This window comes from Sciurus vulgaris (assembly GCF_902686455.1).
Source record: "Sciurus vulgaris genome assembly, chromosome: 1".
Taxonomy (NCBI): Eukaryota; Metazoa; Chordata; class Mammalia; order Rodentia; family Sciuridae; genus Sciurus; species Sciurus vulgaris.
In genome coordinates, this window is record NC_136461.1 from 101476862 (window position 1) to 101503694 (window position 26833).

A 26833-nucleotide genomic window follows, 5' to 3' on the forward strand; every position below is an offset into this window, starting at 1 on the left:
TATGCATGCGAGGCAAATACTCTGTCAGTAAGCTTTATCCCCAGATCCAGGTCCTTTATTTTTAAAATTGAGCTGATACTACCTCTCATAAAGTGGGAAAATTAAATTAGTACATTTCTACAAATTATTTAGACCAGTGCTTTTATGTGTGTCTTCCTTAATAGTCTATGAAACTTGGAAAGCAAGGATTATATTTTCATCTTTGATCCCTATCAGCTAGCACACTGCCTGGCATACTGCAAATATTATTATTTATGTAATTTGAATTAATATATTTGTTAATATTATCTAATCTGAATTTCTTATCAAAATGCAAATAACTCCAACCCAAATAATGCTGTATATTATAAAAATAACTCTAAAGAACTTCAAAGGAATTTCTACAATCACTGCTTGCACCATGAATAGATATGACATATACCTGTGTCTGAAGGACGCAAAAAGTCTGAGTCACAGGTGAAAAAGGTCTGATGGTCCTGTGCTGACAAGTTCATGTCATAGTATGTAAGTGGCTCTTTACCAGTCACCCAAGTGTATCTTTACCAAAACACAAGAAAATATTTAAATTAGATATGAGAGAGCATATGCTATTTAAATTTCAAATATAGATCACTACAAATTCTATATTCTATTTCAGGATATTTTCAAAATCTCAGCAAAATGAGATAATCTACACCAACTACTTAAGAGTATCATAATCAAGCATCAAAAATGAAATGAGAAAGAATTATTCAATAAAAAATGTTTCAAATACTGGATTTGAAGGAATAAATGTTAGATATATATCTCATTAAATTACTTGAATAAATTCTCAATGAATAAGAATTAAATTTTACAAGTAAAACTCCATAGAAGTTAAAAGAAAACAGATGATTCTCTACTCAACATTAAGAAGGTGAAGGGCTTTCAAAGTACAAAAAGAGCAGGGCATGATGATGTACACCTATAATCTCCACAACTTGGGAGGCTGAGACAGGAGATTCACAAGTTTGAGGCCAACCTCAGCAACTTAGCAAGGCCCTATGCAACTTAGTGAGATTCTGTCTCAAAGTAAAAAATAAAAAGGGCTGGGGATGTGGCTCAGTGTTTAAGTGCCCCTGGGTTCAATTCCTAGTATAAAAATAAATAAATAGGTTTGCTAAAATTTTAGCTCTTTTATAAAAAATCACCATGAATAAAAAAGGAAAACCAAATTCTTGTTCATTTATCAAAGTTTTGCTATGCATTCTAAAAGTAAGAAAATATTGACCTAAGGGTGTAGCTCTGTGGTAGAACACTTCACCTTGTATGTATGAGGCCCTGGGTTTGGTCACTAGCACTACAAATGATAATAAAAATCAAAATAATTCATACTAATCAAAATAATACATATTATTCCTAAAATGATTGGAGGCAGATGAAATATAATGTATAATATCAATAATCTACATTAGAAATAAAAAAAAGACTTATTAAAAGAAAAATAAGGGACTAGGGTTGTGGCTCAGTGGTAGAGCGCTTTCCTAGCATGTGTGAGACACTGGGTTCAATCCTCAGCTCTACATAAAAAATAAATGAATAAATAAAGGCACTGTGTCCATTTACAACTTTAAAAAAATGGAAAAATAAGGAACGAGACACAAATGGAGCCTGGAATGAAGTTAACATATGAAATGCATACCAAAGAGTTCAATGTATTTATTAAGAGTTGGTTACAGTATGGCTTTAAACTTTCTAGAACCACTAAATGGTTATCAACCAATTCAGACTTTTTAAAATTAATCATTCAAAAGAAGCACATTCCTGGTACTAAGAAATTTCTCTTTAATATCTTCATTCAAGATCTGGATACTGCATAATATAACAAGGAATAGCAGCAATAACTTAATAAACAGTGTAGGAGGTTCAAGTACCTCTAACTAAATCCCTTAATACAGATTAAAGACATCTCTCAGAAAATCTAGCTTTCACTTTCCAGGATGCCACTATCTTACACTATCAGGTACTTAAAAAGAAGGGTTATTATTTAATCATTTTTATATCTTCAACATTTTGCAAAGAGTAGAGTTTACAATGAATTAAATAACATGCTCTACTCTACCCCCAAGTCAAATACAGTCCGACTCAAAATAAAAATGAAAGGCAAATATCAATGGTTGTAAGTTTCTAGAGATGTCTTCTCATTTACAGTAAAACTGGAAGAAAAATGAACACAATAGTGTAGAGAGGAAATGGTAATATAATATCAATATAAAAATACTGTACCCTGTACTGTTGCACAAATGAAGTTCATATTCACATTCAGATTGATATTTTCGGAGATCCAAGATGGCAGACTAGAGGGAGGCTGTGTTTCTTGTCGCTCCCTAACTTGGTTTCAAGCAGAGGAAAATGTATTTCTCTGTGAGGCAGTCATTGCTGCTTATCAATCCCCTGCTGTTCACCCCACTTGTCCACTGCAATCACTGAAGTCTGCATATCTACTAATTTTTGAGTACAGATTGCTCACTGACGATCGCCTACCATCCGCCATTTGCCCGTTTCCTGTCTCTTGCCTGCCCATTGCCTACCTTTCACCTACTCATCACCCACCACCTGAGGTCCACCTGCGGATCGTCCACCAGTAGCCTGCAGACCGACCTCAGACTGCAAGCAGATTGCCAGCTGCCTGCTGTTGCCTGGAAGTACACTGTCACAGTACCAGCAGGTTTGGTTACAACATGGCTGCCACCATTTTGAGACAAGAGCCAGGACTTGCAGGACCCCTGGTTGGACTGACCACACCCTGCCTCCAGGACCTCTGCCCGACCAATCTTATCCCACCTGCAGGAACCCCCACCCAACACACCCATGCCCTAAGCTGCAGCACCCCATTTGCCAACATGTTTGGAAGCCAGTGTGGCCATCTTGGATTAACCTGGAAGAGGAAACTCCCATCTTTAGGTGGGGCAAATTCCATTCTGAGACACCTACTGGAGACTAAGAAGCTCATTGTCAGGTACCTCTCATGCACCAGGCTACTGAAGACTGGGAGGTTTGAATACCATATGACTATTATAGCATAGATTTATTTTTCTTCTTTTTGAAAATTTTTAAGTTTTTGTTTCTTTATTTTTCTTGCTCTATTTCCCTTTTGTTTACCTGTTTCCTTAGAATCTCTTTCTCCATTTTCTCATGCTAACAACCAACTTCTTTTGATTACACTTTCACCCTTTCTACGATCTAGAACTTCTATGTACTCTTTTCTTATCCCATTACCAGTTACATCCTACACCCCTTCCCATCCTCTTTGTCCTCCATTAGAAACTGCAGACCTTATTGCAAATCTACTGTTATACTATAGATAAAAATTGAATTCATCCTCTCTGCTTATTATGGTATTGTTTACGTCTTCATAGGGGCTATTTGGTTTAGGGCTGCATAGTACTGGGTGCTAATATTGATCTCCCCCTTAAAGAAGAGGTTTTGGAAACCTGTAGGGTCACTATAAGCCTATAGGGGAGAAATTGCAAGACCCCAGATCTGCACTGCTAGAGGGGAAGATATGTGAAGAACATGGAAAAACAAGGGAAGAAAATGATCCAAACAAACCTAGATTCTATTATTAATAGAATCCAGTGACAGTATGGTAGAAAAAATGTCAGAAAAGGAGTTCAGAATATACATAATTAAAATGATTCATGAAGCAAAGGATGAGATAAGAAAGCAAAAGCAGGCAATGAATGATCACTCCAATGAGCAGCTGAAAGAGCGACTGTAGGAAGCAAAAGATCACTTCAACAAAGAGATAGAGATTCTCAAAAAAAAAAAAAAACGAAGGAAACAAAACAAATAAAAAACTCAATGGAAAGCATCACCAACAGACCAGATCACTTGGAAGACAACCTCAGACAATGAAGACAAAATATTTAATCTTGAAAATAAAGTTGCCCAAACAGAGAAGATGGTAAGAAATCATGAACAAAACCTCCAAGAACTATGGCACATCATGAAAAGACCAAATTCAAGAATGATCAGGATTGAGGAAGGCACAGAGATACAAACAAAAGGAATAAACGACCTATTCAATGAAATAATATCAGAAAATTTCCCAAACCTAAAGAATGAAATGGAAAATCAAATACAAGAGGCTTACAGAACACCAAATGCACAAAATTACAACAGATCCACACCAAGGCACATTATAATTGAAAAGTGAAAAGGTGCCCAGACAAACCTCTGGATGCAGGAGCTCACGCAAGAGATTTTATTAGGCAGACAAACAGGTCTGCCCTGAAGAGAGGGAGAGAACGAGAGAAAGCATGGCAGGGAGCTTCTCTTAAGAAGCTGAATTTCGCAGGCTAACAACAATTGGGTCAATTGCTGAGCAGTTAAAATTTGCAGGCTAGGGATTAGGCCAATGGCTGCCGAGCACAGGCTGACAAGTGGACCAATGGCTGGCTAGGACCACAGACTGACAGCTGGTTGTGCTGTCATCCTCCCTTGCCTTCCCCCTCAGGCGTGTCCTGCGCCCCACTGCCCAGGAAGGAGCCCCATGAGGTTGTAGGGTGCGCTGATCGTAGGCAGCCCGAGGCCCGAAGTAGAGCCAGACTACAAGGCAAACCTAGCGCCTGTCTGCTGCCTGCTGTGGGGAGCTGACACTCAGCGGGTTCAAGTGAACAGAGCGCTGCTGCGTTGGCAGCTGCGGACTTGCTGCGCTAGGTCCACCAACCTGGCAGCCTACTGAGTATTGTAAATAATGAAAATGCCTAACATACAAAATAAAGATAGGATTTGAAGGCTGTGAGAGAAAAGCATCAGATTACATACAGGGGGGAACCAACGCAGATATCAGCAGATTTCTCAGCCCAGACCCTAAAAGCTAGAAGGGCCTGGAACCACATATTTCAAGCTCTGAAAGAACATGGTTGCCAACCAAGAATTCTACATCCAGTAAAACTAACCTTCAGATTTGAAGATGAAATAAAATCCTTCCATGATAAGTGAAAGTTAAAAGAATTTACAAACAGAAAGCTTGCACAACAGAACATTCTCAGCAAAATATTCCATGAGGAGGAAATGAAAAGCAACAATGCAGGTCAGCAAAGGGAGGAACTACCTTAAAGGAAAAACCAATCAAAGGAGAAACCAAGTCAAGTTAAAAACCAAAAATAAGCCCCAATGACTGGGAATACAAATCATATCCCAATAGTAACCCTGAACGTTAATGGCCTAAATTCATCAATCAAAAGACATAGACTGGCAGGCTGAATTAAAAAGAAAAGACCCAACAATATGCTGCCTTCAAGAGACTCATCTCATAGAAAAGGACATCCACAGACTAAAGGTGAAAGGATGGGAAAAAAACCTACCATGTACATGGACTCAGTAAAAAGGTAGGGGTTTCCATCCTTATTTCAGGTAAAGTGGATTTCAAGCCAAAGTCAGAAGGGATAAAGAAGGACATTTCATACTGCTTAAGGAACCACAAATCAGGAAGACATAATGATCATAAATATTCATGCCCCAAACGACGACGCATCCATGTACATCAAACAAATTCTTCTCAATTCCAGGAATCAAGTAGACCACAACACAATAATTCTGGGTGACTTTAACACACTGCTGTACCACTGGATAGATCTTCCAAACAAAAACTAAACAAAAACCATAGAACTCAGATTAATGTTTTCTAGCAAATCTTGAAATTTTGAAATTGAGCACATATGTGTAGGAGTTTGCTGATACCTACAATTTTTTTTAACCTCAAGAATTCTTTGAAAAAGGCTTTCTAACATTAAACTAGTGAACTTATGTATCACAAACATGATTTGAAGCATTGCCTCTAGCGATTATAAATGTAATTATACACAAGATGCTGCCACTAAAAGTTGAGCTAATCTTTTCACCTTATTATATATATCATTACTCCAACTGGAAGAGGCTGTGATATATTTATAAAAACAAATGTTTCCACAGTACTTTTACTCTAAGACCAATGCTATACTTATAATGAAAGCAAAATGTAATACCTCCTATATTCTGCTCCTCTGAAAAGGTTTAGAGGGTTTCTCCATACCTTGCATTCTGAAAAACAAGGGGAAAGAGTTTAAACAAATGCAGTCGAATCCTCATTTAACCAACATTTACTGTCTACCCAGATATTCTAAGCACAGAGCTAGCCACAGATGATACAAAGACAAACCATGAATCGCCCTGGCTCTCAAGAAGCACAAATTAAATCTAGTCATTCCCTTATTTCTGTCTCCATACTGTTTGGTTCGTAATTCAGTTACGTCACCATTTTATAATGTGATTATCTGTTTGGATGTTAGTTTCCCCTCTCAAATATGGCATCTTAAAACTTAGTTCACTTTTATGTTCCTGAAGCCTACCACAGTGTCTGCAACTGATTCGTTTAACTGAATTAAATACAGGGTAAATGTCAGTATTATGAACAACCACTTAAACTGTAGGACAAGTAATATAGTAAGGCCTGTTTTATTCCAAGCCAAAAAAAAAAGTGAATTTTTCTCTGGGGAAATCAGAGAAGGTTTTAGAGAGGAGGTGACATTTGAACTGATACTGAATCATTGAATGATTATAAAAGATGAGAAGACTGCCACATTCCAAGGAGAGAAAGTACCATAAAACTGTACATCATTTTTAGGCAAGAGTATAGGGCAGAACATAGGAGGGAGAACTGAAATAAGGCTAGACTGAGGGAAATTGCTGAAGGAGCCTATATGCCATATTAGAGTCTAGATATAATCCTGAGTCAGTGAGAAGTTATCAAAAGGATTATAAGCAGAATAACAATGAATATCAAATCTTTGTTGAGATCAGCAGTTCTTAAGGTTTGATTTATAGAACTGCAAAGTAACTTTTTTCATAGTAAATTCTGAGACACGATTTGCCTTTGTGTTGACTTGGACTCAGTTATATGACCCTGAAAATGAGGGTATCCTTAAATTTTGTGCCCCAAGTGCCTCACTTATCTTATCATGCTCCTGCAAATTTGAACTAATAATGCGAAACTGATGTGGGTATAACCACTACACTTTATTTTGGTATTGGGGATTGAAACCAGGGGCTCTTAACCACTGAGACACATCCCCAGTACTTTTATATATTTTATTTAAAAAGAGGATCTCACTGAGTTGCTTAGGGTCTTGCTAAGTTGCTGAGGCTGGCTTTTTAAAAAATATTTTTACTTGTTCTTTTTAGTTATACATGACAGTAGAATGTATTTTGACATATTATACATACATGGAGTAGATGTTCCATTCTTGTGGTTGCACATGATATGGAGTTAAACTGGTCATGCATTTATGTATGAACATAGGAAAGTTATGTCCAATTCATTCTATTGTCTTTCCTATTTACATCCCCCCTCTCTTCCCTTCATTCCCCTTTGTCTAATCCGATGAACTTCTAGTCTTTCCTCCACACCCCCTTATTGTGTGTTAGCATCAGCACATCAAAGAGAACATTCAGTCTTTGGTTTTCTGGGATTGGCTTATTTCACTTAGCATGATAGTCTCTAATTCCATCCATTTAGTGGCAAATGCCATAATTTCATTCTTATTTATGGCTGAGTAATAATCCATTGTGTATATGTACCACATTTTCTTTATCCATTTATCTGTTAAAGGGTACCTCCATAGTTTAGCTATTGTGAATCGAGCTGCTATTAACATTGATGTGACCGCGTCACTATAGTATGCTGATTTTAAGTCCTTTGAGTATAACCTGAGGTGTGGGATTACTGGGTCAAATACTGCTTCCATTCCAAGTTTTCTGAGGGTGAGAGAAAGGGGTTTAATTTTTTGCTACATATGGATTTCCAGTTTTCCCAGCATCATTTGTTGAAGAATCTATCTTTTCTTCAATGTTTGTTTATGGTGCTTTTGTCTAGTATGAGATAACTATTTATGTGAGTTTGTCTCTGTGTCTTCTATGCTGTACCACTGGTCTTCAAGTCTGTTTTAGTGCCAATACAATGCCGTTTTTGTTACTATAGCTCTGTAGTATAATTTAAGGTCTGGTATTGTGATGTCACCTGCTTCACTTTTCTCACTGAGGATTGCTTTGGCTATTCTGGGTCTCTTATTTTTTCCAAATGAATTTCATAACTGCTTTTTCTATTTCTATGAAGAACTTCACTGGAATTTTACTAGGAATTATATTAAATCTGTATAGTGGCTTTGGGTAGTACAGCCATTTTGAAAACATGAATTGTGCCTATCTAAGAACATGGGAGATCTTTCCATCTTCTAAGGTCTTCTTCTTTTCTTTTGTGTTCTGTAGTTTCCAATGCAGAGGACTTTCACTCTTTTGTTAGCCTGATTCCCAATTATTTTATTTTTTCAAGGCTATTATGAATGGGATAGTTTTCCTAATTTCTCTTCCAGTGGATTCATTGCCTATGTATAGGAATGCAATTGATTTATGTTTAATTTTATATCCTGCTACTTTGCTGAATTCATTTATGAGTTCTACAAGTTTTCTGAGGGAATTATTTGTGTCTTCTAAATTTAGAATCATGTAGTGGGCAAACGGATAGTCTTAATTCTTTTCCCATTTGTATCCTTTTAATTTCTTCCTTCTAATTGCTCTGGCTAGAGTTTCAGGGACGATGATGTTGAATAAAAGTAGTGAAAGAGGGCATCCTTGTCTTGTTCCAGTTTTTAGAGGAAATGCTTTCGATTTTTCTCCATTTAGAACAATGTTGGCATTGTGTTTAACATATATAGTTTTTACAATGTTGAGGTATATTCCTACTACCCCTACTTTTTCCAGTGTTTTGAGCTTGAACGGATGCTTTATTTTGTCAAATGCTTTTTCTGCATCTTTTGAGATAATCACATGACTCTTGTCTTTAAGTCTATTGAAGTGATGAATTACTTTTATTGATCTCTGTATGGTGAACTAAGCTTGCATCCCTGGGATGAACCCCACTTGATCATGGTACACTATCTTTTTAATATGTTTTTGTATGCAATTTGCCAGAAGTTTTGCATCTATGTGCTGAGGCTGGCCTTGAACTCATAATCCTCCTGCCTCAGCCTCCTAAGCTGCTGGGATTACAAGCATGTGCCACTGCACCCAGCAAACCACTACACTTTAGCATGAGTCAAGGCAGTGATGCCAAATTGTACTACCAGTCATTGAATTCTTCACCTGAAATCACTGCAGTAAAAACAAGGCAATTTTTTCTCCCTGGTGTTGGGAACTGTACCCAGGGCCTCATGTCTGCTAGTCAAGTACTCTATCACTGAGAAGCATTCCCACTGGCAAATGTATTTCCTTCCTTCCCCTCCCCAACCCTCTCTTTTTGGTGCTGAGGACCCAAGGCAAATTTTTAAACATTATATCAGATATGACAGCAATTATTTTGTAGGTTGAACTGCTCACTTTTGTCACGGAACACTTTTCCCTAAAAAAGTCACAAGATGACAAATTGATGGTTATTCAGATGGGTACCTAAAAGACATTTTCTTAGAACTGAAAAAGCGAGTGTATCAACCTCAAGGAAGAAAACTAGCAGTATTGGCTGCCAATGATAAAACTTAAGTTTTCAAAGAAAGTTAAGATTTTGAAAAACCTGTATCTCCTACTGTGATTTTGATAACTTCACAAGAGTAAAGACATCTTTGTAAGATTTAGTAGTGATATTAACAAATGTGATTTTCTTCCATTATGAAATAAAATGTATTAACATTTAAAATAAGCATAACATAGGGAATAAATATTTTCTAATTAATGAATGTGATATTATAAAGCTATGGGAAAAAGATTCATTCAAAATGCAAGACACATGAACAGATTTTAACAGAGACTACGAAGTTCAGATTCCACATTAAACTACACTTTTAGAAAGCACCCCTTAGCAAGTTTTGATGTAGTACCCAAAAAAAGAATACCCACAATTGCCTGAAACATGTATTAAAATACTCTCCCCATTTCCAACTACATATCTGTGCAAGAGCAGATTTTCTGCATATGCTTCAATTAAAACATCACGACAGTGCAGAAACATATGAAAATAAGCTCTTATATTAAGTTAGACATTAAGAGATTTGAACAAATGTAAAACAATTCTAGTCTTCTGACCAACTTTTTGTTTGAGGAAATACTAATTTTCACAATATGTATATTAGGGGGCTAGAGCTGTAGCCCAGTGGTAGAGTGCTTGCCTAGCACATGTGAGGCACTGGATTCAATCCTCAGCATGACATAAAAATAAATAAATAAAGGTATTATGTCCATCTACAATACATATATATGAAGTGTGTGTGTGTGTGTATATGATATATAAAATACATACTATATATAATATATACTATATATATATGTGTATATATATATAAATATGTATATTAGATAGCTTGGACTGCCATAATAAAATAAAAGGGTTGTGGCTTAAACAACCATTTTAGGGGTTGGTCTTTTTTGAAGGCAGTATCCACTTACAGCTAAGTAGCTCTATGATACAGTCCTATAGAATCCAAACAATCTAAAAGCCTCTTTTCTTGTCTTTTCCTTTTTCTGTCCCTGCTGGTTCAAATTGGCAATGCCTTTCTGAAATATGTCAATCTCTATTCCTGAGTTCTGCTGAGATGGCTGATCAAGTTCATGAGTTTTACATATGATCTCAAAAGGTTGTTCAGTCACATCCTTGGTGATCTTTTCAGAATAAGTTCTTTTTCTTTTTTTCTTTCTTTTTTTAAAATATGGACAGGTTGAGAATTTTTCCAAATCTTCATGTTCTGGTTCTTTTTTGCTTAAAAATTCCTTCTTGAATTCACCTCTCCTCTTTCACATTTCACTGGAAAGGCAGGAGGAAACAAGCTACTCCATCAGTACTTCATTTAGAAATATTCTCTTAAGATTTCATCTCACCCCAATTAGAATGGTGATTATCAAGAACACAAGCAACAACAGGTGTTGGCAAGGATGTGGGGAAAAAGGTACACTCATACATTGCTGGTGAGGTTGCAAATTAGTGCAGCCACTCTGGAAAGCAGTGAGGAGATTCCTTAGAAAACTTGGAATGTAACCACCATTTGACCCAGCTATCCCACTCCTCGGCCTATACCCAAAGGACTTAAAATCATCATACTACAGTGATGCAGCCACATCAATGTTCATAGCTCCTCAATTCAGAATAGCCAGATTGTGGAACCAACCTAGATGCCCTTCAATTGATGAATGGATAAAGAAACTGTTATACACACACACACACACACACACACACACACACACACACACAATGGAATATTACTCAGCCATAAAGAATAATAAAATTATGTCATTTGTAGGCAAATGGATGAAATTGGAGAATATCATGCTAAGTAAGAAAAGCCAATCTCAAAAAACAAAAAGGTGAAAGATCTTGCTGATACGTGGATGATGATACATAATGGGGGGTGGGAAGGAGGCAAGAATGGAGGAAGGAGGGACTGTAGAGAGGGAAAAGAGGGGTGGGGGGAGGAAAAAATAACAGAATGAATCAAACACCATTACCCTATGTAAATGTATTGATTACACAAATGGTATGCCTCTACTTCATGTACAGAGAAACAAGTTGTACCCCATTTGTTTACAATATAAAAAAAAGAAATATTCTCAGTTAAATATCCAATTTCACAATGTCAAATTTTACCTTCCACAAAATGTACAGTTCAGTCAAGTTCTTTTCTACTCTATAACAAGGATCACCTTTCTTCTGGTTGCCAATAACATGTTCCTCAATTTCATCTACGATATCACCAGAATTGCCCTGAATGTCCCTATTTCCACCTAAAAACCCTTCTAGCCTCGGCCCATTACCCAGTTTCAAAGTCACTTATACATATGTATTTGTTACCACAGTACCACATTTCTTGGTACCAAAATCTCAATTCAATTCAGGCTGCCATAACAAAATATCATTTACTAGGTAGCTTAAGCAATAGAAATTGATTTTCTCATAATCTGGAGGCTGGAAGTCCAAGATCAAGGTGCTAGTACAGTTGGGTTCTGGTGATGACTCTCTTTCTAGCTTTCAGACAATAACCTTCTTACTGTGTCCTTACATGGGACTCCATGCTATCCTAGAAGGCTGACAATTCCATGAGACTGAAGAACCCACCCTTATAATCTCATTTAATGTTAATTACCTCCTAAAAGTTCAACCTCCAAATACAATTACATTGGAGGTTAGAGTTTCAACATACGAATTTTGGGAAAACAATGCAGCCTATAGCAATATGTAATGGCTTGTCATTTTCAAAATTAATAATTATTTTTAAAAGTTATGCTTAATTTCTAGTCTGACAATAATGATGAATATAATACATAAGTAAAAGCTACTTAAGATGCTAGATAATTTGTGTAAAAAATTCCTAAGTCCTATAAGTTTAAGAACCATTTTTTTATACAGTAAGGGGAGAGAATGTACTAGAAGTATTAGAGGAAGGGAAATCAGTTAGGACACTGTAGCAATAGCCTCGGAAAGAGATATTAAGGATCTGAATATGGTATAGCTAATGTTGAAATAAAAGAAGGTAGGATGGAACCAATATAATTTTTGAGGGTAAAGTGATACTATTTGGGGGCCAACTGTTTGGAGAATAAAACGGAAATAAAAGAGTATAAACAAATAATATAAAGATTTCTAGTATGGAAATTGGATACCATTAACAGATTGTGGGATTATGAAAGGACGACTACTAGAAGAAGGTAATCAGTTTCATTTCCAACAGAGTGAGTCAGGGTGCTTAGGATCATCAAAAGTGGAGATGGCTAGTAAGAGTCAGAAATGTGGGTCTGGAACTTAAAAGAAAGCTTGTGGTTAGACATTTAAAGTTGGTTCTTCCAGTATATATGACTATGGTAGATAATATTATAGAATGAAATGAAGTTACCCAGGGAGACTCTGACTCATTTTTGAGGTCCAATATAAGCAAGTTCTCTGTGAAACATTTCCAGGCACTAAAACTAACTGAACACTAACTGACTACTCCTTTTTCCATCACACAGTATTGTATACATCCCTGATAAAAGCAGCTAAGCATATTCTTTTACTGTCAACTTATAAGTCCACACCTTCTACCAACTTGGAGTTTTTTTAAGGTTATCTTCATTCTTATTATGAATGGTTTGGTCCGTCTTACAATAAAGAATAAAATCAAGTCAAGTTATGTATTATTGTTATTATTATTTTATACTGAACTTTGAGCTTTTGGGGAACAGATCTATATCATATTCATTTTAATCTATTTCACTCTTAGAAGTTCTATAGTTATTTTATCAAAGGGAAGAAAAGAGACAGTTAAAAAAATCATCATTATTCCTTCCTGCACTCTATGGCTACCATTCCCATCCCTACTAATCTTGGTCTTAACCTGATGAAATCTAAAAAGTGCCAGCAACTGAACTCAGTATTTTTCTACTAAACTAACATAACTTGTGGTTGGGTTTATTGAACAAATGAGACATAGGAATTTTATAGAATTAACTCATTTGTTATTAAAATATCATTACCTATACCAAATGAGAATAATCCAAAAATATCATTTTTATTTGGCTTGGAAAACTTCGCTTTCCTAATTACATATCATTAATAGTATTTGCTTTCTACTACTGGACATGTAGAGAGGAACTATCTATGATTCAAGTATTATAATGAAATATTCAAACATGAGGAACTAAATTTTGATGCCTCTGTAAGAAAACTGAAAAGAAAAAAGTATTTTCCTACTCTGCTCTCTTGGTAGAGGTGGCAAATTCTTAGATTTTTCCTTTGGCAATAATAATATCCCCTGATTGTTTGCTGTGTATATTCACCACCAAGAAAAAGACTGTAATTTCTATCCCTTATGGCTAGTAGTGGCCATTTAACAAAGATATGATGAGTAGAAAGTAAATTGAAATAGTAATATAATGCTTCTGGGAAGAGTCCTTGTCTGCTATGGGGTGAATAGGGGAAAGAGTGTCCTTCTCCTGGCCTTTTCTCCTTCCTGCTGAATGGCACATGGATAAGATGACTAAAGCCAGAGCCAAGTACCTTGGATCACAAAGTAAAAACTGCATTTGGAGATGGCAGGCTAACAGAACAGAGAAGGGATTTGATTTCTGATGATCACTGTTCTCCCTACTAGGTGTGGATTACCTTTATTTACATGAAATATAAAGTTCTCTTTGTTTTAGTCTATTTGGACAGCTATAACAAAATACCATAAACTAGATAGCTTATAAACAACAGAAATTTATTTCTCACATTTTTGGAAGCTGGGAAATCCATGATCTAGGTGCTGTCAGACTTAGTGTCTCATGAGGACTCACTTTCGGGTTATGCTATGTCCTTACAAGGTGGAAGGGTCAAATGCTCTCTATAGTCTCTTTTATGCCATTCATGAGGATCTCACCCTCATGATCTGATAACCTCCCAAAGGATTCACCTCCTAACATTATCACATTGATGATTAGATTTCAACATCTGAATTTAGCAGTCACACAAACATTCAAACCACAGCACACTATTGATTTTCTATCAATCAGTCTTAACTATGGAGCTCTGAAAACACTGAAAAAGTAGTCACCTGATAAATTCTGTCTGCTTGTTTCACTTTCTCTGTTGCTTGAAGGAGGACCTGGCTCTGAAATGCTGCTTTCTGTTCCTCCCATCAGTGGTCGCAAATGGCTTATAGATACTTGCTCAATAAAAGATGTGCCATGCTTATGGAAGTACCACCATTCAAATATCTAAGACAAAGAGAAAACATCTTTCACTTAAAATAGAACTGATCAGCAGATATATGAGTTCAAATCAAAACTTTCTCTCAAAATGTTCCTGTTCAATTCAGCATTTTAAATGCATTTGCTTCCCTCTACCTCAAAAAAAAAAAAAAGAACTTAAATTTTCCTCCAAAACGCATGCCATATAAAAGTGAAATACTGTTTTTATAATTCTTGTCATGAAACAAGTTTAGACAAAACTATACATTGCAATAAAGCATTAAAAACAGTAAGTATTTAACTTGTAAATTATTTAACTATTTGCTGTGCATGGTGGTAACATGCCTCTAATCTCAGTGACTTGTGAGGCTGAGAAAAGATGATGGCAAGTTAGAAGTCAGGTCAGCCTCAGCTACTGAGTGAGACGCTCAGCAACTTAACAAGACTGTCTCAAAATAAATAAATAAAAGGACTGAGGATGTAGCTCAGCACCTGTAGGTTCAATGCCTCGCACCAAAAAAAAAAAAAAAAAGGAACCAAAAGCTCTCTGTAAATTAGTAGACATTTTCATATTTTCCTTTCACAGTAATCTCACAATAATTGTGCTGTTCCTCAAGTCTCCAAGCAGAATTCCCCCAACCACAGACAGCTTCCTCATTGCCCTTAGTTCTTAAAAAAAGCAAATAAACAAAAACAAAACAAACAAACAAAACCCTACCATTCAGTGAAGCTTTTTCTTGCTAATCCAGTTAAAATTTCAACTAATACTTTATAGGCCCCTTTCTGCTTCATTTTTTCCCCTTATCATTTACCACTGAAAGTAAGAATGTGCAAAAAAAAAAAGAGTAAGAACATGCTATTTGTTTTACTTATTTATCTTTTAATATATATCCCCATAGTATAATGAGGACAGGTATTTGTTTTATGCACTGCTGTAAGCCCAGTGCCTAGGTGACACTCGGCAGGCACTCAATAAAAATTGTCAAATGAATCAATATCAATAATTACCTTCAAGACCAAATTCCATGGAACCAGAACCTGTCTGCTTACCATGATATCCTTACAGCTAGAATGGATGACTACATTTTTAAAGGCCCTCTACAAGTACTTATAACATTAATAAATCAGGGGTTTTCAGTTGAACAACTAATTTTCTCTGTTTTGACTGTAAAATTACTTCAATATCTTCTGCCTATAATTTATAGATCATGTCCCTTAAAAAGTTAACCGACAGCTGGGTGTGGTAGCACATGCTCATAATTCCATCAACTCAGGAGGCTAAGGTGGGAGGATCACAAGTTCAAGGTCAGACTCAGCAACTTAGGAAGACCCTATCGCAAAAAAAAAAACAACAAAAAAAAAACCTGTAATCCCAGTGGCTCAATAAGGCAGGAGGATAGTAAGTTCAAAAGACAACCTCAGCAACTTAGTGAGACCCTGTCTCCAAATAAAAATAAAAAGCTATAATTGTGGCTCAGGGCTTGACCACTCTGGGTTCACTCCCCAATATCCCAAAAAAAAAAAAAAAAAAAGTTAACTGACAGACTATTTTCCTGCTAAATGTAGTGGAGAAATGTATTACCTCATTTAAAGAATAAACACACATCGACAGAAACCTATATAGATTATAATACTATGACCACAGAGTCTCTCTCTCTCTCTCTCTCTCTCTCCCCCCCCACACACACACACACCAGTTCCCTCCTAATGGTCATGGTTTGGCTTATACCATGTTTTACAAAGACGTGGGATGAACCCTAAAGAAGAAACAACCAGAAGAAATTATACAAGCAGAAATTGTTTATGTGACAGAAAAGACAAGATTTATGTTGAATAAATCTTGGATGAGAAAACTGGATAAATGCCATCAAGAACTAAGGGCACAAGGGCAACAAAAATAAACTGTTCTTCACTATATGAAATGCAGGTAGTTTTTTATGAATAAATATAAATTAGAGGTTTTCTGAACTTTTAGATCAACTTTTTAACACAAACAATGAAAATAATAATTGTTAAATTTATCAAAGTTTTCCATGAGTGAAGCATTGTACTTTACATGCATCATGTCATTTAATTCTCATAACAACTCATTTTGGAAAAGAGGACACAAATTCCAAATTCAAACAACTAGTTCTAGTTACCACCACTGGGAGTAAGAAGTGGGTTTCTTATTCAGGTTTGTCTGACTTCAGAGCTTATAAGTATTATAGTCAATGGCTACCCAAATATACCTCAGTGTACATGTAAATGTATGTATATATGTAAATGTATGCGTATATGTGTAAATCTTTGATAAGTCCAGATAGTAAAAGAATTTACAAACACAACAATCTTTGCTAATAATTAAAAAAACAAACAAACTATCAATCCTACAAGGGCAATGACACAGTTTAGTCTTTAAAATGTTACTTGAATTTCCTATTTCAAAAAGAGTAACAACAAATTTTTTAAATGGTTTTAGATGTCATATTTCTATAAATTAGATATATAAATGTAAGATATTCCCCTCTTATAAATATGAGGGAATGAGAACTTAGTTTGTGTGACTTGCCCAGAGTTATCAGCTAGTCAATACTCAAAATCAGATCCTGTTCCAAAACCAATGCTTTTCCCCCACATCAGCTATTTAAAGACAGTTTATTTTTGCTGGACATGGTGGCACACGCCTGTAATAAAATGACTTTGGAGGATCCCAAGTTTGAGGCTAACCTCGGCAATTAGAGTGACCCTGTCTAAAACTAAAAAATAGCTAGGGATAGAGCTCAATGGTAGAATGCCTGTGGATTGAATATTGCCCTCAATACCACCAAAAAAGAAAAGACAGTGTACTTTCTTATTTAGATTTCTTATTTAGATTTCTTATTTCTTATTTAGCATACCATTTGTATGCTATTGACTAAGTATGCTAAAATATGACTAAATATACTTCAACTAAGTGGATCTTATATACTAATAAATTGTGAGGTTTATATTACCATATAGTTTTTTTTCTGAATTTCTCAATATTTTTTTAAATCAAGAGCGAAATCCCTTTCTTGTCTAACATTTACTTTAACAAAACAGTGTTAGTCCCTATTTTTAAGTCCAATACAAACACTATTATTTCTACAAAAGCTGGAGAGCACCACCTACAGATAAGAAAAAGAACACAAAAATCCACTGGACACACATGGCATAATACGTGAAGATTTTTATCTGTAGCGGTAGTTTTCCAAAACGTATACTAGAAAACACTAGATTCAGGGGATATTAATGGGGATTATAAAATTTAAAAATATATTTTTAAATTAAAAAATGGTACCTTGTTAAAGGAAAAGTTGAATCAAAGTAAAACAAGTTTCCCAGAATAGCCAAAATTGATTAAATGTTCACTGAGTCAACTACCATATTACAAGTTTTACATATTTATCTCATTTACTTCTCATAATCCTGTGAATGCCATTATTTTATCATTTACAGATCAAAAACTGGGGACTGTAATAACTATAGGCTGAGTTCTAGATAAACTTTAATCTACCCAAAGTTGCTAACATTAAAATATTTAAAGATTTATATAAAATCTGTATATCCAGTTTCTCTTAAAAATCATTTAAAAAACTGGAAGATGTGGTAGTACTAATCACAGATCTACATGACGACAATTATCTTTAGCTTTTAGAAAGAATATGCACTTTGCAGAGTTCCCAGTCCTCAAAGTAAATAAGGAATTTCTTATACTCTGCTCATTTCACTCATTTTGTACTAATCTGGGTCCTTCAGATATTAAATTTGTAAACCATTCCAAACCTTCCTGACTGTAGTACAAATGTCTTTAATTTGCAAGAAATACTGACAATTTCCAAACCTGTTTGACCACGTAACCTTTTTCAAATACCAAATACATTTTTGAAACACTGATTTGTAAGTATTTAAAATCATTATAACCATATAAAAGATCTTTAGGTACATATCAAAACATGAATGGAGAAAATAAGAAGTACTTACGAATATTAGTCCAGATATCAAAGAAGATGTCCCTGTAAGTGCCACATAGAATTTGGGTGTCAATGAATTTAAAAATCCTGTCACTGTTAAAAGAAAAAAACATCAAATTTAATTTAAAAAACCACAAATTTAAGTACTTAAGTTACAAATATGCAGGTATCTTTGAGTGGGGGGACATGCTGTGTACAAATGTTCCTGGATTTACAATGAGGTTGTATTCTAATGAACTCACTATAAGTTGAAATATTGTTAAGTCCATAATACATGTGATTTGACTAACCTTTCAAATGCCACAGCTTAGCAACACAGTACACTATGGAGTATTGGTTGTTTATCCTCTAGACTGATTGCCTCAATAGGAAAGCAGCTAGCTGTCAGTGCCCAGCATTTGAGAGAACATACTACTAACTGAGGAAAAAAAATCAAAATTCAAAATTTCTACTAAATCCTTATGGCTTTTCCACCATTGTAAAGTTGAAAAGTCCTAAGTCCAACCATTCTAAGTCAGAAACTCTTTTAACATCTAGTATGAAATTCACTTGAAAAAGTTGTAATTTTTAAAATCACTACTATAAATTCCCATTCTGTTATATCTTTAAAAAATGCACTCACACATATAAAGCTAGGATTTTATACTGTTCATTAGTTAAAAAAGAAGAAGATCAAAACAAGGCTTTGCATGTACTAGGCCCTAGGTTCAATGCTTAGCATCAAAAACAAAACACACAAAATGTTTTTAAGAATGACTCATACTTAGCCAGGCATGGTGGTGCTTGCCCGTGAGCCCAATGACTCAGGAGGCTGAGAAAGGAGGATCACAAGTTCCAGGCCAGTCTCAGCAACTGAACCCAGGGACACTTTACCACTGAGTTTTTGTTGTTGTTGTTTTGTTTTTTTTAACCACTGAGCTTTAAAGTCATAGACTAGACCTTCTGTAAATCCATAAGGATAAAAAACTAAAGACACACTTTCACAAAGGAAGTTTAAAACCACTCCCTAATTACTTTGGTTAGATATAAACCAGTGTGTTCCTAGTTAAATCAGCTAGAAAAGCAAAATAGCTTACCACTAGAAATAACAAAACTGAGAACTCTCTGCACCTGACTTACAGAAGTCCTGGATCAGATTCTTCAAACAATCGTCTCATAAATACTTTGTTTTATCTTTAGAGTATTTTCTTTTTGCTTTGTGGTTTAAATAAAAATCTGTAATAGTCAACTATTCTCATCTAAATGGTGTATCTAGTTAATATATAGAAAAATAAACAAGCTCAATGAAAAACATTTTACTGTACATACAAACTACCATTAAACACTTGATGCACTGGTTACAGATGCCAAATTAGTTCTGTAGCTTGTTTTGGAGTCAATGATATCTGAATTTATATTGTACTAACCTTCTAAAATATCCAAAATATTTCAGAACATTATCTCACAAAGGAGACATTTGCCCTCACTATAGAAAAAATCAACCACTATACTGTTAGTCAAAGTCATAACTTAATAGAATACTTTCATCTTGTTCTGAGTTTGCTGCTCAGAACACGAGTAAAAGAAATACTGTAATAACATGGTAAGAGGCCCTGGGCCCCATCCCCTTGGTCCTGTTTACAGCTAACGAATAGTTATTTGCAGAAGCCACGGGGGATCAACGCTTCTTACTTCTTGTCTTTGTATCTTTAGTTCAGTCTAAATAACAAGCACTCTACAAACGTTGAAAGAACCAACAAACAACTCCATTGCTGTTTGTGGAGTTCACGCTATCCTTCCTTTACTCATCTATTTACTACTCAAAATAAAGCCTTAAAAAGAGAGAGACAAAAATATCACAAAAACTATTTCTTAACAGATCGACTTTAAAACAAAAGAATGGTAGACTAAAACCGTGGCATTTTCTGAGATCTCTGTATTACAGGTGTGCATGCCTTTGTTGTCTGGCTGTGGGTCTCTCTTAGCTGGGCAGCAGAAGACTCAAAGGAACTATTTTCAAGGGACTACAAATGGTGATAGTGTATATAAAATCTGTATCCGAGTCTGAGAGTCATGCTCTCTTCTGTCCTACCACCTAAAGCTTACAGCTTGTCAGGTGGTTTTTCCTCGGGTAAACGAGGACAGGAGAGGGCGGTTCTTCAGACGCCTAGGAAGAAGTTGGTAGCTGCAACTCAGGTTTGACAATCAGCGGCGGGGTTACGGCCCAAGAGAAAAAGAACCCACTGGATCGCACAACCCAGTCTCCTCCTGACTGCCCTTTGGCGTTGGACCCCGACACCTCTCCTGGGTCCCCGCCCGTCCCAGGGAGCTCTGGGCCTCTCACCCGCTGCCAAGTTCTCACACAGCCTCAGGGGGACCCTCAGAGCGTACAGCAGCCCCAGCCCAGCCACGAACCACAACGAAGCCCCTGTCCCAGCCAGCCCAGCCCGCAGCCGCTCCCTCCAGCCCAGCGGCGGGCTCAGGCCGAGAGCAGGTGCAGGAGATGCCGCAGCAGTCGCGGCTTCACCCCAGCAGTCCCCGTCCGCCATCTTGCCGCTCCCGCAGGCGCCGAGAGCTGGGAGGGGAGAAGGGCAGGAAACCGAGCGTCGGGAATCCTGGGATAGTGGAGGACCTGAAGTTGGCCTCGGTAGAGGCTGAGCCCTGGGGAACGGGACCGAGAAGATCTGGAAGGTGGCGGGCAGGATCCAACATTGGGGCTAACTATTCCTTGGGGTGGGGGAAAGGGGCCGATAGTGGCACCTATTCTGGAGGAACTGGGCCAAGATGTTACGCTGGAGTGATTTTGCTTCCATACAAGATGAGGGTCACCTTTCACCCTATTCCCGGGGTTGGAAAAGCCACCGGTCTTTTCAGGGGCCGACCAGCTCTTAGCGCTTTGGACTCGGCTGCCATAGAGATCACCGGTTCAGGAAAATTTAAAAGAGTAACAAGTGCTCCTTGAATGGAGCTCAGGCGCCAAGAACAGTGGAAACAGGCTGCCAGCTTCCAACAGACGAATGGGGAACCGACTATAACTCAGAGAAAGATAATAGACTTCAAACCCCTGAAGGCAAAGCCGACTTCCTGGGGCACGGGCGCTCGAGGCCGTCACCCCGGCGCGTAACTGATATGGCGCCCTCTCAGTCGGCGTTTCCGGGCGGGTCCTTCCGACGGCCCCCGCGGTGATTCCATCACTCAGCTTCCTTCCCGGCCTGCCTCGCGCCCGCGGCCGGGCTGGGCCAGAGCAGCCCAAGATGGCCGACTTCGAGGATCGGGTGTCGGATGAGGAGAAGGTAAGGGGTCCGCCTCTTTCTCTTACCTCCTCCCCCGACAGGGAACAGGGGCCCGACCCGGCTGCGGTGGGAAGCCTGGCTGTATCCCTAGGAAAAAGTAGGTTCTTTTCTGGTGCTGGCATACGCTCTCTTCAGTCGGGACGCTTTCCTCTTAAGGGGCTTTCCTCTGCCTCACGGTGGCCCCAGTTCCCCATTCCTTAACTCTCTTCTCTTCCTCCCCAACCTGAGACTCAGCCCAACGACCTTCCTGCAAGAGAAGAGACTTTTCCCTTATTGAACTGTAACTGTGGACTCTTTTCTGTAATTTTGAGAGTGGGTGATGGTGATGTCGCGATGTATTAAGCAGCAGTTATTTCACCGCCTCAGGCTATTGGGGCTCACCCCATCCCCCCATTTTTTGGTATGTTTGGGGCTAGTTTAGGGCGAGTCACTTCCTGGTCAGGGTGGACTCTTAACTTCCCTTTTGCTCCTCCTTCCTCAGGAAGTGATTTTGCTGTCACGACTTCTCTACTGGGAGAGGTCCCCAAATACTATACCTCTCACTACATATCACCTTCTTTTCTCATATACTGTCGGCTGAACGAATTACCTACAATAAATGTGTAAGCCTCCTGGCATTTACTTCAGAATTTGAACACCACTCTTTGCAGATGGTTCCATGATTGTTTGCATGTGTGTACGGCACCTAATTGACTCTCCCTTGAATCTTGCATCCTCCTAAGGATAATTAAAAAAAAAAAAAGTTCTTGGCTCCTTGTTAACCTATCAAGAATAGCCAATGAATTTTTTTTTTAACTCCAGAAAGATTTTACATACTACATAAACTTAGTGGTAACATAATCAAGTCTGGACAAAACATCCTGCCTTCTTTGATGCCCCATGGTGGTGTCTTTGATTATTGTTGGATTTGTCAGTGTGCGATTTATATACTTTTTTGTTTAAAAGTGTCTTTCAGCACAAGAGCAGGACCCAAATGAGGTAGAATAACTATTTTGCTAACAACTGTACACTTTTTTTTTTTTTTTAACAATTTGTCAGTATTTTTTAGTGAATACAGCATTTTAGGTCTTGTAGAAATTAGAATATTCTCACCAGATAACTCCCTATAGGACAAGAATTGTGTCTTTTGTTTCCAACAGTGACTGTTACTTCAAAGTGTGCACCCTTGAGTGTTCTGTAGTCTATCCAGTTTCTTTTATTATTGTTGTTTAAATAGAAAGAGATTGGAATAGAAGAGGGGAACTCTTTATGATCCAGGAGTCCTTTCTACAGAATTTGACCTCTACACATGGCATGCCATTTTAAAACGCTGAAGAAGATACTCAAAACTTAAAAGCAATTGAACAACACTTAATCATTAGTTTTTCTCTTATTGAAAATTGATTCTTGTAAATGTTAAAGGTTTAGAAAAAAACAGACTTGTTATGTATGCACTTAATGCTGGAAAGAAAACCATAATGTTTATTCTAAAGCAAATGGTTAATGATGCATATAAATTTTAATTATATTAAAATCCTGGGATAAAATATTTACTAACCCAACTGATGGTCCACTTATTTTAAGCAAAGATATTGTTACAAAAGATTTCACAAGGAATTTAGGTAAAAATAAACTTTGAGGGTTATTGCGTTGAAATGAAACACATTTAACCAATACTGTTAGTATTTTGTCTTTTACATTGGGCTGGAATGCCTTTTTAATTAAACTTGGAAAAATATATATGTAATTCAAAGGGCAAATTAAAATGTCTGGAAGTAAGCGTTCTAATCAATAACATTAATAGTTTTGATTTTATAACATCTGGGATCAGTTTCCTCTTCTAGCATACTTGTTTTGTTGCTTAATTTTAGTAATGACATAACAAGCAAACCATAATTGGTAAAGTAAATACGCCAGGAAGTGTTGATGAATTTCATTCATATTTAGTAAAGTTTTTTTGTTGTTGTTGTTTTTGATACTGGGGATTAATTCCACGGGCGCTTAATCAATGAGCCACTTCCCCAGCCCTTTTTAAAAATTTTAAATTTTGAGACAGGGTCTCACTAAGTTATTGAGGTTGACCTTGAACGTGTGATCCCCTTGCCTGTCTCCTGAGAGACTAGGATCAATGGCATGTGCTTCGGCTCCTGGCTTTAGAAAAGATTTTTTTAGATTATAACAGTCTTGATTAGTGTGGATAATTAAGTTATAGCAGGTAACTATAAAAATCCATATGATTTGAGGTTACTGAAATTTTGTTAGTTTCTTGTTCTCAGAGGTGAAACCTATTCGTATCTCTTGAGTGAAAAGGAAGGACTTTGTCTTATGAGATTATGGGAAGTTCTTCTACCTTGTTTCTTCTTCTAGACATGACTACCTTTTAACTGAGTCAAAAATTGAGAAGGTATTTTTCCAACAGGACTTGTTCATATGAATGCCTTAGAAGTCATAAACAGTAAATAATGAGATTTTTGTCCTATAAAATGTTCACAAACCATGGCACTATTAAATGAATTTTCTTAATTTTAATTAATTAATTTATTTATTTTGTGTGGTGCTGGGGATTGAACCAGGACCTGTGCATATAAGGAATTCACTCTACCAACTGAGCTATATCACCAGCTAAACTAATTTTTTAAATCAGACTGAGACTGTAGCTCAGTGGTAGAGCACTTGCCTCACATGTGTGAGGCACTGGGTTTGATCTTTAGCACCACATTAAAAATAATTGAATAGATAAAAATATTGTGTCCATCAACAACTAAAAAATAAAAAAACATTCTCAGCCTTAATTTGTATTTTGAATTCTTAAAGGAATTTGAAAATCCACCCTCCCCTTTCTCCTTCTTCCTCCTCCTCTTTTAATTAAAACTCAACTGCATTTGGTTTGGGTTATTTTAAAACATCTATGTCATGATGCCAAATATGTTTTAATATTGCCTTTTATCTTTGTTACATTTTCTGAAAGCAGTAAATTTGTTTAGGTAAATTTGTTGCTGGTGGTCTCTGATTTCCTTGCAAGCATTTCTACAAAAAAAGCTAGTAAACTCATCCATTCGTGTAACTAACTGCTAAGGTTTTTATCAGTTTTAAAAAGAGGAAGTTGGTTTGTTCATTCTTTCTTTCGATACTGGAGATCGAATTCAGTGTTGCTTTACCACTGAGCTACACCCCCAGTTCTTTTTATTTTTTTTATTTTTAGACAGGGTCTCCCCGAGTTGCCCAGGCTATCCTCCAACTTGCGATTCTCCTGCCTCAGCCTTCTGAGAATACAGGCCTGCACCACTGTGCTCCACCAGAAGTTGGGTTTTTAACTTATGTATTGTTACCTGATATGGTCATGATGAGCTGTGTAAATAAAACAGGAAGTGAAAAGTGTAATAACGTGTAGAAATAAATGCTTTTAGTCTTACCCTGGAGTTCAGTTTCTGAGATTGAGCTCTTTTCTAGGTACTTAAAGTCTTCAATTACTTAGTTCTAAGTGTTTAGCAAGACCAAGTTACTCTAATTAGGAAGCTTGAAATATGGAATGAACTACTTGCTTCTTTGCATTGTGTTTCCTTTATTTCACGATTCAACATTTTTAAACAAATGTAAAGAGAATTTTAGGTGTGAAAAAAGGTGTGATTAGCATGTTTTTTCCCCTTTAGCTTAACTAGTAGAATATTTGTATATAACTTCAAAAATAAATTAACCGAGAAGTGGATCTATATGTTTTTAGACAATGGTTTCTCTTGTAAGTTTTTTCTTTTTCTTTTTTTTTGAGGAAAGATTTATCAAAATTATTAGTAGAGGACTGGGGTTATGGCTTATTGGTAAAGTGCTTGCCTAGCATGTGTGAGGCACCAGGTTCAATCCTCAGCACCACATTAAAGAAAATAAATAAATAAAATAAAGGTATTGTGTCCATCTACAACTAAAACCAGTTTTAATAACTTTTTTTAAAGTTATTAGTAGAGATGTAGAAAATGTTGTAAATAGATGAGGGATTGAGGACTCTGATAGAGCTCATGAAAATATAATCTTAGACTAGGTTTCTTTGATTATGTATTCTCTACTCAATTTATTAGCTTCCCTTGTACAATGAAGTAAGCCCTAAAGCTATTTGCTATGACAAGTCATCAATTAGCATTGACATTTTCATTCTGGCTTTTTTGGGGGGCAGGGGGGGGGGGTGTTTTTTTTTTGTAGTACTAGGGGTTGATCTTGTGCATGCTAGGCAAATCCTGTACCACTGAGCTATGCGCTGTGTTCCCAGCCCTCTAAATTTTTTTAATGATGCTGGGTCTTGCCAAGTAACCCAAACTGGCCTTGAACTTTTGGGCCTTCTGTCTCAGCCTCCCTCGTAGCTGGGATTACAAGCCTGTGCCACCACACTTAGCACAGTACTCACATTCTTTATTTTCACTTCTTTTTAGTTAGCTTTGCTGAGTAGCATTCACAGAATCTTATAAAATTCAGGGTCAGGAGCACAAAGCCTAAGCTAGTGTACAGGTTTAAAAGTACAAGTTTATCACAATTTCTTATAGAGCATTATTTTATTAAAATCAGCCTTAGTGCTAAACAAAGTTGTATAATTAGTCAGAAAATTCAGACCCCAGTTTGTAGGATTCTGACCCATGCTTTTTTCACCACACTGTTTTTTTTTTTTTTTTTTTTTTTAAATGTACCATGAATGAAAAACCAGAATAGAGGCATCCTTTTAAGGAATTATAAATGATTTGCTGTGATGTAGTAGAAAGAATGAGTCAGAGTGTTAGGTGACTTGGGTTCTCCCTGCTGTGCATCTAAATACCTAGATGTGTGCTTTTAGAAAAATCACTTCTGTGGATGGGCCTCAGCTCTTTCTAAAATAAGGAGGTAGGGGAAATTGAATCAAACCACCTCAACAAAGTTTAATGAACTTTTCCAAACTCTAATAAAGAA

General features: G+C 36.7%; 2 protein-coding genes across 14 annotated transcripts in view; one reads left to right on the forward strand and one right to left on the reverse strand.

The window, feature by feature from the left end:
- ST7L (suppression of tumorigenicity 7 like) overlaps positions 1–21317 on the reverse strand; it is a 179524-nt gene extending 158207 nt beyond the window's left edge. For all 11 annotated transcript variants that reach the window (XM_079135541.1, XM_079135537.1, XM_079135542.1 and 8 more), the window contains exons 1-5: positions 20980–21317; positions 18667–18749; positions 14547–14709; positions 5991–6045; positions 422–537 (exon numbers count right to left, since the gene is read on the reverse strand). In XM_079135541.1, coding sequence (XP_078991667.1) covers positions 422–537; positions 5991–6045; positions 14547–14709; positions 18667–18749; positions 20980–21184 — 622 coding nt within the window. In that variant the 5' untranslated portion in view covers positions 21185–21317. The remainder of the gene's footprint in view (positions 1–421; positions 538–5990; positions 6046–14546; positions 14710–18666; positions 18750–20979) is intronic.
- Positions 21318–21795: 478 nt separating this feature from the next.
- Positions 21796–26833, forward strand: part of CAPZA1 (capping actin protein of muscle Z-line subunit alpha 1) — a 45176-nt gene continuing 40138 nt past the window's right edge. For all 3 annotated transcript variants that reach the window (XM_079135831.1, XM_079135832.1, XM_079135833.1), the window contains exon 1: positions 21796–21928. In XM_079135831.1, the coding sequence (XP_078991957.1) occupies positions 21890–21928 (39 nt within the window). In that variant the 5' untranslated portion in view covers positions 21796–21889. The remainder of the gene's footprint in view (positions 21929–26833) is intronic.